At 56.3% G+C, this 13,278-nt stretch overlaps 1 protein-coding gene across 1 annotated transcript in view; it reads right to left on the bottom strand.

The window, feature by feature from the left end:
• The window catches only part of LOC144940619 (uncharacterized), an 86,393-nt gene that overhangs the window by 18,331 nt on the left and 54,784 nt on the right, over positions 1–13,278 (bottom strand). The window contains 1 exon segment of the mRNA XM_078866876.1: positions 9,886–10,013. Within this exon segment, the coding sequence (XP_078723002.1) occupies positions 9,886–10,013 (128 nt within the window).

The following is a 13,278-nucleotide window of genomic DNA, read 5'->3' as shown; positions in this document are numbered from 1 at the left end:
ATCATCACCGGTGTGGGAACGGAACCTCGGGGTCACAGCCGGGTTCACGGCCCGGCGCGCTAACCGCAGCGCCACCGCTCACAACAGCAGCAGCACCGCCACCACCGGCGCCACCGGCCGCACCATCCACGCCGCCGGCAACTCCACCACGACCACGGCCGCCGCTGCTGCCATCAGCGGGCGTGTGATGCGTGCATGGATGAGATACGACCTCCTCCTCCTGCAGCTCCCCCCCTCCCACGCGAGGGCATCAATAACGCCTGCTGCTGCTTCCGCTGACACCACGCGAGCCGCGCGCGCTTCTCAACTCAATCGCCAATTTTGCGACCGGCAAACACGTTTTTTTTTTACAAAAGTTATTTCCCTGCCACCGTCCCCCCCCCCCCCCCGGTTTAGTTTTTTTAATAGAATTTTGTTGGAATATATGTGTACGCGTGCGTCTGTGCGTGCGTGCGTGCGTGGGGGGAGCGGTGGAGCGGCGGGTTAGCGCCGCTGCGCTGCGAACACGGCGACCCGAGTTCGATGCCCGCTCACGGCCACCGGCCACGATTGTCTGAAGCGGTCCCCGGAGGCTCCCCCCCCCCCTCCTCTCGCCCCGTAGGTCGATTTTGCTGTTCTATAAATTACCCCCGATCGATTGCGGTGGCTCGTACTGCCACTGTGTGCGTGTGTGTGTGAGTACCTGGTGCAGTGTGTAAACATCGTCACTAGGGAGACAAAGGCGGCCGGGCGTGGTGTTGGCCACCCACCCCCTCGTGTGACGTGCAGCCTTCATAGGTGCTAGCTAACAGCACTTGCCCCAACAGTCTGTTAAGGCTATACGTGCACATAGCCTGGCACAAGCGTTGTGGTGATGTCACCGCCACTTAATGGCGAATGGTGGTTGTTGTTGGGTCAGTGAGTCCCTTTGTGTAAGTGTGTGTGTCTTCTTGGTTTTTTCGGTAAAGTCACGTAGAAGGGAAGTAATAAAATAATAAAAATAAAACATAATAAAATAATACTTCCCTTCTACGTGACTTTACCGAAAAAACCAAGAAGATGAATCCCTGCAGTCACGAAAGCTTTAAATCGAAGTGTGTGTGCGTGTTTGTGTGTTCGTGCGTGCACGAGTGACTGCGTGTGCGCGTTTAGCAAAACATCAGCACTAGGGAGACAAAGGTGGCTGGGCGTGCCCTGGCGACACCTATCCCCTCGTGTCCCAGTGCCGGCTTTGGTAGAAGCTTACTAACAGCAGCACTTGCCCTTACACACTGCTGAGGCTGGACGGGGGATCTTTGTCTTTGTGCGTGCGTGTGTGAGGGTGAGAGCGTGGGGAGCGGCAGTGTAGCGGTTAGCGCTACGCTGCGGCGCTACGAACCCGGCTACCCGAGTTCGATTCCCGCTTACGGCCAACACCGGTGACAATTAACCGAACCGGTTCTGGTCCTCAAAATGAGCACCTGGTGCGCTGTGTAAACATCGCCACTGGGGAGACAAAGGCGGCCGAGCGTGGTGCTGGCCACCCACCCCCCTCGTGCGCCGTGCCGGCCTTCACAGGTGCTGCTCGCTAACGGCACTTGCCCCAACAGCCTGCCGAGGCTAAACAGGGGATCTTTGTCTCTGTGCGTGCGTGCGTGCGAGCGCGTGAGTGTGTGCGAGCTGTAATTCACTTGCTGCTCTGGCGTCACCGCATCCCAACCCCGGGGGGGGGGGGTGCGCAGCGATAGCAGCGGAGGGGAAGAGGCAATCCCTAAGGTGCCGCGGACCACGCGGACTCCCCCGTAATGCGACCGTAATGGACAGCGTAATCAGATTACTGTCGCGCACCCCGAACTCCTCCGCCGATTACTTTGCTTCTTAGGGAAATGGATTCCTCCTCCAATTTTCTCGCCTCGTCACCGCCGCCCCCACCCCGTCAATTGCATCGACGCCTGCTCGTCACCCCCCCCCGCCAGACCCCCCCCCCCCTCCTCCTCGCGCCCAACCGCCCCCCCCCCCACCAACCCCACGCCACATTCCCATATCTGCTCCCCCAAATATCCGATGATGTAACGGGCCGGGCGGTGCTTCAGCACGTAGATTTGGTGGGGCGGTATGTTGACTCGGCCCATCATCATCCCTTCCTGTGGGGGTGTCGATAAAACGAGTACCGCTTTGTGCGGGACCCCATCTCCCCCCCGTCATGAGAATGTGGAATTTCCACCGCTGGCTCTGCAGGGTTGCGAACGAGGGGTGAGCACCGATGCGGCGATGCGCATGTGAGATCACCGGTACTGGGGGCAAGGTTAACACAACAGATCGAGGTGCCAATGTTTACAAATCGGAAAGAATTGATACTTTGACGGGTGATTCTGTGCCGAGGAGGTCGTGGGTTCGATCTCGACCCTGACGCCTGCTGTGTATTTGGAGTTTACGTGTCTCTCTCTCATCATCATCAACACGGTGGCTAGCAGATGTTAACTACCTCCCCTGGTCTACAGGAGGTCGTGGGTTCGATCACGACCCTGACGCCTGCTGCTGTATATTTGGAGTTTGCGTGTCTCTCTCTCTCATCATCATCAACACGGTGGCTAGGAGATGTTAACTACCTCGCCTGGTCTACAGGAGGTCGTGGGTTCGATCTCGACCCTGACGCCTGCTGTGTATTTGGAGTTTACGTGTCTCTCTCTCATCATCATCAACACGGTGGCTAGCAGATGTTAACTACCTCCCCTGGTCTACAGGAGGTCGTGGGTTCGATCCCGACCCTGACGCCTGCTGCTGTATATTTGGAGTTTGCGTGTCTCTCTCTCATCATCATCGCGGTGGCTAGGAGATGTTAACTACCTCGCCTGGTGTACAGGAGGTCGTGGGTTCGATCCCGACCCTGACGCCTGCTGCTGTATATTTGGAGTTTGCGTGTCTCTCTCTCATCATCATCACCGTGGCTAGCAGATGTTAACTACCTCCCCTGGTCTACAGGAGGTCGTGGATTCGATCCCGACCCTGACGCCTGCTGCTGTATATTTGGAGTTTGCGTGTCTCTCTCTCATCATCATCGCGGTGGCTAGGAGATGTTAACTACCTCGCCTGGTGTACAGGAGGTCGTGGGTTCGATCCCGACCCTGACGCCTGCTGCTGTATATTTGGAGTTTGCGCATCTCTCTCTCTCTCATCATCATCACCGTGGCTAGCAGATGTTAACTACCTCCCCTGGTCTACAGGAGGTCGTGGATTCGATCCCGACCCTGACGCCTGCTGCTGTATATTTGGAGTTTGCGTGTCTCTCTCTCATCATCATCGCGGTGGCTAGGAGATGTTAACTACCTCGCCTGGTGTACAGGAGGTCGTGGGTTCGATCCCGACCCTGACGCCTGCTGCTGTATATTTGGAGTTTGCGCATCTCTCTCTCTCTCATCATCATCACCGTGGCTAGCAGATGTTAACTACCTCCTCTGGTCTACAGGAGGTCGTGGATTCGATCCCGACCCTGACGCCTGCTGCTGTATATTTGGAGTTTGCGTGTCTCTCTTCTCTCACGGTGGTCGCGTGGATTTTACTCTGGGTCCTCCGGTTTTCCCCTCCACATTAATAATTATCAACGTGCATTTTGAGAATTTGGCTGCGATACATTTCCACGTGACAAGCCACTTGGTTGAGCTATCATTTGTGGCCAGGTCGCTTCTGAAAAACGAGCTACGTAGCTCAGTGGGGCCTTACCTGGTAAAATAAATTTTTTAAAAATATGGGCATATGGGAGGTGTGTGTGTGTGGTGAGTACATTGAGTATGGGTGATAATAAGTCTGTTGAGTGTGTATGGGTCTATGGTAGGTGTTGTGTGAGTGGTGAGCATATATTTGACGGATGATAGGGGGCTGGAGAAGCGTGTTGAAGTAGGGCTTGTGGGATTGGGTTATTGGGGTAGCGATATTGGGGTAGGGGTGTTGGGGTAGGGGTGTTGGGGCAGGGATGTTGGTTGGGGTAGGGGTATTGGGGTATTGGGGTAGGGGTATTGGGGTAGGGGTGTTGGGGTAGGGGTGTTGGGGTAGGGGTGTTGGGGTAGGGGTGTTGGGGTAGGGGTGTTGGGGTAGGGGTGTTGGGGTAGGGGTGTTGGGGTAGGGGTATTGGGGTAGGGGTGTTGGGGTAGGGGTGTTGGGGTAGGGGTGTTGGGGTAGGGGTGTTGGGGTAGGGGTGTTGGGGCAGGGATGTTGGTTGGGGTAGGGGTATTGGGGTATTGGGGTAGGGGTGTTGGGGTAGGGGTGTTGGGGTAGGGGTGTTGGGGTAGGGGTGTTGGGGCAGGGATGTTGGTTGGGGTAGGGGTATTGGGGTAGGGGTGTTGGGGTAGGGGTGTTGGGGTAGGGGTGTTGGGGTAGGGGTGGTGGGGTAGGGGTGTTGGGGTAGGGGTGTTGGGGTAGGGGTGTTGGGGTAGGGGTGTTGGGGTAGGGGTGTTGGGGTAGGGGTGGTGGGGTAGGGGTGTTGGGGTACGGGTGTTGGGGTAGGGGTGTTGGGGTAGGGGTGTTGGGGTAGGGGTGTTGGGGTAGGGGTGTTGGGGTAGGGGTGTTGGGGTACGGGTGTTGGGGTAGGGGTGTTGGGGTAGGGGTGTTGGGTAGGGGTGTTGGTTGGTGCGGGGGTGGTGGGGTCGTAGTGGAGAGGGGGGTGTGTGTGGTTGTATTTCGTCTTAACTAATGTCAGCGTCTCGGCAATTGCACCGGCACGGGGTCCCCGGCATCGATCCGGCACAGGGCTCGCGCGGACACGACGCCCGGCAGTGACAGAGAGGAGAGAGATTCTGTAACATCTCAATGGCGAGGGCGGCTGCTCTGCCTTCAAAGTAAGCTCGCGCTACGATAAGGACATTACAAAGATAAAGACCCCCCCGCCCCCCACCATAGCCTCAACTGACTTTTGGGGCAAGTGCTGTTGGTGAGTACCTATGAGGGCCGGCACGGTACATGAGGGAGGTGGGTGGGCAGCACAACGCCCGGCCGCCTTTGTCTCCCTAGGTACTTGATTTGAGGCTGAGTCGACCTAGGGGAGCTCCCAGAACCGGCTCAGATAATCGTCACTGGCGTTGGCCGTGAGCGGGAATCGAACTCAGGTCGCCGGGTTCGGAGCGCAGCGTAGCGCTGACCGCTACACCGCCGCTCCCACACCCAGACAACAAAAAGACAAACGCTCACACAAATTCACATTCTTACACAAATTGACATTCTTACACAAATTGACATTCTTACACAAATTCACATTCTTACACAAATTCTGGTTTCGGTGGCCGTGAGAGGCAATCGAACTCGGGTCGCCAGGTTCGTGGTGCAGCACGCAAACCGCTACGTCCCCACGCACCACGCACCGGCCTGATGACCCAAACAATAATACATGCACACACGGGATAGGCTTCGCAGAATGTTGGGGCAAGTGCTGGTAGCGAGCGTCCATGAAGATCAGCGCGGCGCAGGATGGGCGGTGCTGCGGCCAGCGCCACGCCCGTCCGTCTTTGTCTCTCCCAGTGGCGACGTTGACACACCACACCAGGTCAGTTGCGTGCGGTGAAGTCAATGGCTGGGAAGGCACTGGCTCGTGTCAGAGCCAGATTCACACACCGAGGGGGGCGTGGCCTCACAGAGGGGGGGGGCGTGTCCTCACTGAGGGGGCGTGTCCTCGCTGAGGGGGCGTGGCCTCACGGAGGGGGCGTGTTAGACACGTCCCCCTCAGTGAGGCAGATGTGATAGCTGCCTCCCCTGGTGCTTTTTCATTGCAGTTTCATGACGAGTCCAGCGAGCCTAAATATCTTTATACACATACGTGAAATACGTTACCTGGGGTATGGAAGGCGAGGACACGAAATGAAGGGGTCTACAAACATTACATTTGTGATGTCCTGAGATAGTAACAGGCACGCGCTTATTGCCCGCGCTCCATCCAGTTACTGAGGGGTTGCGCAATCAGAGGGGAGGCTGAGCTCGTCGCTGCCTCACCTCTCGTCTCTTCCTATATTTGCAGCGGAGCTCCGCAAATTTGGCGATTTTGACGATAAAAATGATTGCAATCGTACAGAAATTACATTTATAAGACAGATCAGTGGAAACATCTTAATATTTATTTTATCTGATAATTCTTTTTTTTTACTTTTAGTAACAGCTATTTTCATTGGAGTATGACAGGTGAGGCTGTGCCTCCCCTGCCTCCCCTGACCGCACGTCCCTGCACCAGGTACTTGTTGATTTACCGCCGAGTCTCTAAACTATTTTTATTTTCGTAGGTGAGGCCCACTGAGCTGTATAGCTCACGTTTCAGAAGCGACCGGTCCATCACAGATGTTCGCTCGACGAAGTGGCTTACCATGCGGAAATGAACAGCAGCCAAATACTCTCAATGCGCGATGTTGATTCCAAATGTGGAGAGAACAACCGGAGGACCCGGGGGAAAATCCACGTGCCCACGGGGAGAACATAGAAATTCCAAATATACAAGCATCAGGGTTGGGATTGAACCGAAGACCTCCTGTATACCAGGCGAGGTAGTTAACATCTCCTAGCCACCGTGGTGCCCCAGGGGGAGTGCACGGGCAAGTTCAGACAATTGTCACCGGTGAGCGAAAATCGAACTTCGGATGCGGGAGTTCGTAGCGTGCAGTGCGCTAACCACTGTGCCACCGCTCCCCACTGACTACTCAATCGCTGACACTCAATGAAGTTTTCATGGTCGCCGTCATCATCATTCACGCTGCTCGAATTAAAACATTTCCTTCACTCACTGACCAAGAACGGTCCATGCCAGGCCACCTTTGCCTCTCTCGTGGCGATGTCTACGCCTCGGGACCAGGGTATGCATTTGAGGTTGAATCGACCGAGGCGAAGCAATAATCGAACTCGTGGTCATCAGGTCCGTAGCACAGCGCGACAATCGCTGCACTACTGCTCTCCACACGCACTCGCGCGCACACACAGACAAGTCGGGCACGCACACAGGTGCGTGTATAGTCATGAGTTCGGAAGACTTTGCTTGCATCAGATAAATGTATAAAAACCTCACATGTCCCTCCATCCCCGCCATTCGTATCTCTCTCCTCCCTCCATCTCCCTCCACCGCTCTCCTCCCTCCATCTTGCTCCATCTATCCCCCTCCATCCCCTCCATCCCCTCCATCCCCCTCCATTTCCCTCCATCCCTCCGTCTCTATACTCCCTCCGTCTCCGTCCATCTCTCTCAATCTCTCTCCTCCCTCCATTTCCCTCCATCCTTCCATCTCGCTCAATCTCAATCCCTCCCTCTCTCTCTCTCTCTCTTCTCCGCTCACACACTCCTAATGCTGCCCCCCTCAACCAACAACAACCAACACCTCCTCCCCCTTCCCGCAGTGAAAGTGACGCACGGACGCCCCCCTTGGTCGCGAATTCGTGTGCCAGCGGCAGAGTGAACGATTAGTGGAGAGAGAGGGGGGCAGATGGGAAAGAGAGGGGGGGGGCGATGAGAGAGAGGCAGGGGAGAGAGTGGACAAGAGAGGAACACGGGGGGGGGGAGATAGGAAGGAGAGGGGGGGCAGAGTAGAAACATAGCGAAGAGAGAGAGTGGAGTGTGAGACAGAAGAGAGAGAGAGTCACAGGGGGAAAGAGTCAAGAGAGAGAAGCCTGTGGAGACAGAGAAACCGAGAGACCGAGAGCCCGAGAGACAGAGAGACAGAGAGACCGAGAGGGTAGATAGAGGAGAGTGGGGACAGATGGACATAGACAAAGAGAGAAGATGTAGTGAGAGAGAAAGAAGAGAGAGAGAGAGAGGGGAGAGTGGGGCGAAATTGTGAAAGAGGGAAGAGAAATGTGTGGGGAAAGAGAGTTAAGTGTGTGCGTGCGCGTGCAAAGAGAGCTGTGTGCGTGTGTGTGGAATGAGAGTTGTGTGTGTGTGTGTGGAAAGAGAGGTTTGTGTGTGTGTTTAAAGAGAGTTGTGTGTGTGTGCAAAGAGAGTTGTGTGTGTGTGTGTGTGTAAAGAGAGTTGTGTGTGTGTGTAAAGAGAGTTGTGTGTGTAAAGAGAGTTGTGTGTGTGGAAAGAGAGGTTTGTGTGTGTGTAAAGAGAGGTTTGTGTGTGTAAAGAGAGGTGTGTGTGTGTGTGCAAAAAGTTGTGTGTGTGTGGGCAAAGAGAGTTGTGTGTGTGTGGAAAGAGAGGTTTGTGTGTGTGTGTGTAAAGAGAGGTTTGTGTGTGTGTGTATGTAAAGAGAGGTGTGTGTGTAAAGAGAGTTGTGCGTGTGTGTGTAAAGAGAGTTGTGTGTGTGGAAAGAGAGGTCTGTGTGTGTGCGTGTGGAAAGAAAGTTGTGTGTGTGTGCAAAGAGAGAGGTGTGTGTAAAGAGAGGTGTGTGTGTGTGTGTGTAAAGAGGTTTGTGTGTGTGTAAAGAGAGGTGTGTGTGTGTAAAGAGAGGTGTGTGTGTGTGTAAAGAGAAGTGTGTGTGTGTAAAGAGAGGTGTGTGTGTGTGTGTGCAAAGAGAGGGGGATGATACAAGTGAGAGATGGAGAGCAGGAGAGAGGCAGGGTGGAGAGAGTGCGACGATGGGGAGAGCGTGAGCTGGCAATCCAGCTCACTAACGTAGATTTTATCGGGCGAGGGCCAAGTGAGAAGATGACTGCTATCCGTAACACCCACCACCCTGCTATTCCACATCACACTTGTGATGATGCGTGCGTGTGTTGTTTGGCTGGGGTGGGGAGTGGTAATGCAGCGGTGAGCGCGCCACGCTATGAACCCGGCGACCCGAGTTCAATTCCTGGGCACGGTGAACACCAGCGACGATTATCTAGCTGAGTGGGTGGGTCAGTAGGCGAGTGGGGGGGTGAGTAGGTGAATGGGTGAGTAGGTGAGTGGTGTGGGTGAGTAGGCAGGTGGAGGGATGAGTAGGTGAGTGGGTGGGTGAGTAGGTGAGTAGGTGAGTAGGTGAGTGGGTGGGTGAGTAGGCGGGTGGGGGGATGAGTAGGTGAGCAGAACGGGTAGGCGAGTTCCAGGACCGATGGAACCGCTGAGTAGGTGGGTGGGTGAGTAGGTGAGTGGGTGGGTGAGTAGGTGAGTGGGTGGGTGGGTGAGGAGGTGAGTGAGTGGGTGAGTAGGTGAATGGGTGAGTAGGTGAATGGGTGAGTAGGTGAGTGGGTGAGTAGGTGAATGGGTGGGTGAGTAGCTGAGTGGGTAGGCGAGTAGGTGAGTGATGTGGGTGAGTAGGTGAGCAGAGTTGGTGGGCGAGTTGCAGGGCCGATGGGACCGCTGAGTAGGTGGGTGGGTGAGTAGGTGAATGGGTGGGTGAGTAGGTGAGTGGGTGGGTGAGTCGGTGAATGGGTGAGTGAGCAGGTGAGCGAGCGCGTGGGCGAGTTCCAGGACCGATGGGACCGCTGAATAGGTGGGTGAATGGGTGGGCGAGTAGGTGAGTGGTGTGTGCGAGTAGGTGAGCGAGCGGGTGGGCGAGTTGCAGGGCCGATGGAATCGCTGAGCAGGTGGGTGGGTGAGTAGGTGAATTGGTGGGTGAGTAGGCGAATGGGTGAGTTGGTGAGTAGGTGAATGGGTAAGTAGGTGAGTGGGTGGGTGAGTAGGTGAGTGGGTGGGTGAGTAGGTGAGCAGAGCGTGTGAGCAAGTTGCAGGGCCGATGAGACCGCTGAGTAGGTGAGTGTGTGAGTAGGTGAATGGGTGAGTAGGTGAGTGGGTGGGTGAGTAGGTGAGCGGGTGGGTGAGTAGACGAGTGGGTGGGTGAGTAGGTGAGTGGGTGGGTGAGTAGGTGAGCGAGCGCGTGGGCGAGTTGCAGGAACCGATGGGAACCGCGAAGCTGCGAGGTCCAAATCTCGCTGTCCCCGAGCGTGCCACGCAACGACCAGGGTCACGCCACGAGCTGCCCACCGGAGTCAGCGGTGGCTCGCGGCGCGGTGCGGTGAGGAGTGCGGCGAGGCCCGGGCCCACACTGACCGGGGCGTAGCTCCAGCGGCGGCAGCGACTCGGCGTGCAGGAAGTAGAGGGTGGGCCCCACCGTGAAGACGACGTAGTTGTCGTGCCGCTCGTCCAGGATGATGAGCACCAGGTCTCCCACCTGGAAGCTGCGGCGACACGCGACGCGTTAAACGCGCGCGCACAGAGCGCTTGCCACGGATGGACCGCTGCTGCAAGTCGTCGCTGATCTCGTCAAGGAGGGTAAGCCACCATCATCATCATCACGCGAGCTCCGTCCGGTCATCCTCGCAGCAGCCGCGGCTTTTGGCTGCTGGCCGTCGAACAAAGACGGCGGTGGTCACCGCATCGCGGGGCGCTTTCAGATGCGCTTCAGCGGCCGTCTGGAACGCTCTTCCTTCCGACATTAGGAAACCTCAGGAGATATGCACATTGAAATCTAGATTGAAAACTCATTTCTTTCGGACTACTTTTTGAGTTTAGTTTGTTGTCCTTCGACCGCACCTCCGATTAGCACGGTTGGCTACGTACGGTGCAAAAAAAGTTCAACATACATACATACATACAAAGATCCCCCATACAACCTTAACAGACTGTTGGGGCAAGTGCTGTTAAGCGAGCACCTATGAAGGTCGGCCGCCTTTGTCCCCTGAGTCACAATGTTTACACACCGCAGAAGGTATTCGCTCGAGGCAGAGTCGACCTAGATGGGAGGCCCACGGCCGGTCCAGATGTTCCTCACCAACGTTAGCTGTTGGTCGCGAGCGGGAATCAAACTCCGGTAGCGGGGGTTCATAGCGCAACGACACACTGACCGTCGCACCGCCACAGACACACACACACCGATATAACGATCCTTGATGACGTGTGTGTGTCAGATGTGGTACGGGAGGATGTGGAGTTGAGTGGTCTTGCCGAAGACTGGTAGCAACGGTGTCAGGTTCGGCCTCTATGGAGGAGGCTCGTGAAGGACGCTACTGGGCGGTTGGAGGCAGCCGCTCTCCAACAACAACTGAGGGCAGAGGAGCGACGCTCACAACAACGAGCGGAGGGCCGGGTGGCTAAAATTCAGCAAAGTTGGTACAGTAGGGTGTACATCTACCGGTCATCTCAGTCAGCCAACCCCAAGGCACCTGGGTCTGTCCCGAGACCTCCTGCCAGCGAGCCTTCGACACTTCACGTGGCCTCAAAGTGCACCTGGCCTAGCACAGGCGCCGTGGTGACGTCACCGTCACTTAGTGGCGAATGGCGGGTGTTGGTGGTGGTGTCAGAAAGTCTCTCTTCTCCCCGTGTGCAGCTATTTATTTGGAATTCAGCCGCCCGTTAATAAAACGTGGACAATCAAGTGCAGCGGGTCGATGCCTCCCAGCCTGGCGATAACAGCCCTCCTTACGTTCCTCGCGTAAAATATTACCCTCCAGTTTTCAAGGGCACGCAAACGAACAGCTCTGTCTTAAACCGGGGCATGTCAACAGGTCTGCCACCCAGGCCTCCCTCTTTCCACTGACACATCCGCGAGCCGTGCCAATGCACAGTGCAAAGAAAAAAATATAAAACAGGCGCCGTTTAGTGGCAACGGCCCTAATGTATAGCGCATACATCGACACAGTAGATTGGTGGTTTTCAGAACAATGTTCTCCATCAAACTTCCTACGACTACGCGCTAGCAGGGGAGAGCAATACCCACCGCCGACTTGCTACATCGTCCCCCGAATGCTCCGGGAGAATCCTCGTTAGCTTTTGGCACCCTCGGTGGTTAACCGGTCAATGTCTCAAGGACCGACTTCGCTCTCTCCACATCCCTCCCTCCCTCCCAATCGATGGGATTAATTTACAGAGCGCGCTCTGGCCATTCATCACGCTCACTGGGCCCGGCGCGCAAATAAAAATACCGCCTGTCACTTTCTCCCGACTCGCCAACGGAGAGGGGGCAACAACGAGCGGCAACGAGCGGCAACGCCGCGCGGCAACAACAAGCGGCAACAGCAGCAAGTGCAGTTTAACACGTAGGCTTTCGCGACCAATATTATTCATAATCAACGTTTTTGGGTTTAGATCGCGTTATTTATAAATGTGTCGTAACCCTCCACCACCCGACACGGCCAATCAGTAAAAAAAGTGTCACGTTGACAAAAGACAAATAGTTCACTGCTTTAGCCCACCGGTGTGTTGAAGCCACAACATTTACAATTTGAGTACGACGTTTCGCTGGTAATTGCATCCAGCATCATCGGGCAACGACGAGCGCCAACAACGTCCTCCGCGGAGGCGGAGCGAGGGGATCGGCTCGCGTGCGCCAGCCGGACGGGTCGCTACGTCGCCGGGCCGCGAGAGGCGAAGATGACGACGACGACGATGACGACGATGGGGAAGAGGCGGTCATCAGCCCAGCAGTAGATCGATCTCGGCCGGCAGGTCACGACGACGTTGGCAACGGCGACCGGTTGCGCGCGACGAGGTTGCGGGGGCAACAGGTCTGCGCGTCGGGTAGCGCGCGCGCGCTGAGCGACGCATCTTGCGGAAGCCACTTTTTTCTCACTTCCCCCCCCCCCCACCCCCCCCCCCAAACCGGCCCACAAAACGCCGCCGGCCAGAATCTGCGGCACTCTGGACCCCTTAATTTGGTTTCTGCCCACTTGAAAATAAATAAATAACCCTCCCCAGCTTCGCCCGAGAGCCGCGTGCCAAGACAGATATTGATATTGCGCCCGTGACCTCTCCCCCGCTCGCTCTCTCCCCCCCCCCCCTCGACCCTCCACCCCCCGACGCCTCGGGGGGGCCCCGTGACTTCCTGAGCCCCCCCCCCAACCCTGTCCCGTTCCATCGCACGCACACACACAGGTTACTCCCCCATTCTCTTATTGCCAAGGCGGCCAATTACATTTTTGTATTGGAGGGGGGGGGATGGTGGTGGGGGGTGGTGGGGGGAAGTGGGGGGGGGGCAGAAGTGGGGGGGTGGTGTGGGGTAGTGGGGGGGGGTGGTGTGGGGTAGTGGGGGGGGGGTGGTGGGCGGAAGTGGAGGGGGTGGTGGGGGGTAGTGGGGGGGTGGTGGGGGGTAGTGGGGGGGGTATTAGGGAGGGAGGGATATTGCCACTGTCCCCCGACAGCAGGTGGGAGAATGCGCAGACTCGGGTGCCACGGTGGCGAGGAGATGTTAACAACCTCGCCTGGTATACAGGAGGTCGTGGGTTAGATCCCGACCATGTTGCCTGCTGTATATTTGGAGTTTGCGTGTCTCTCTCTCATCATCATCATCATCACGGTGGCTAGGAGATGTTAACTACCTCGCCTGGTACACAGAAGGTCGTGGATTCGATCCCGACCCTGACGCCTGCTGCTGTATAATTTGGAGTTTGCGTGTCTCTCTCACATCATCATCACGGTGGCTAAGAGATGTTAACGACCTCGCCTGGT

The sequence above is a fragment of the Lampetra fluviatilis genome, chromosome 23, assembly GCF_964198595.1.
Source record: "Lampetra fluviatilis chromosome 23, kcLamFluv1.1, whole genome shotgun sequence".
In the NCBI taxonomy this organism is placed as follows: domain Eukaryota; kingdom Metazoa; phylum Chordata; class Hyperoartia; order Petromyzontiformes; family Petromyzontidae; genus Lampetra; species Lampetra fluviatilis.
This window is presented reverse-complemented; position numbering and strand designations above follow the sequence as displayed.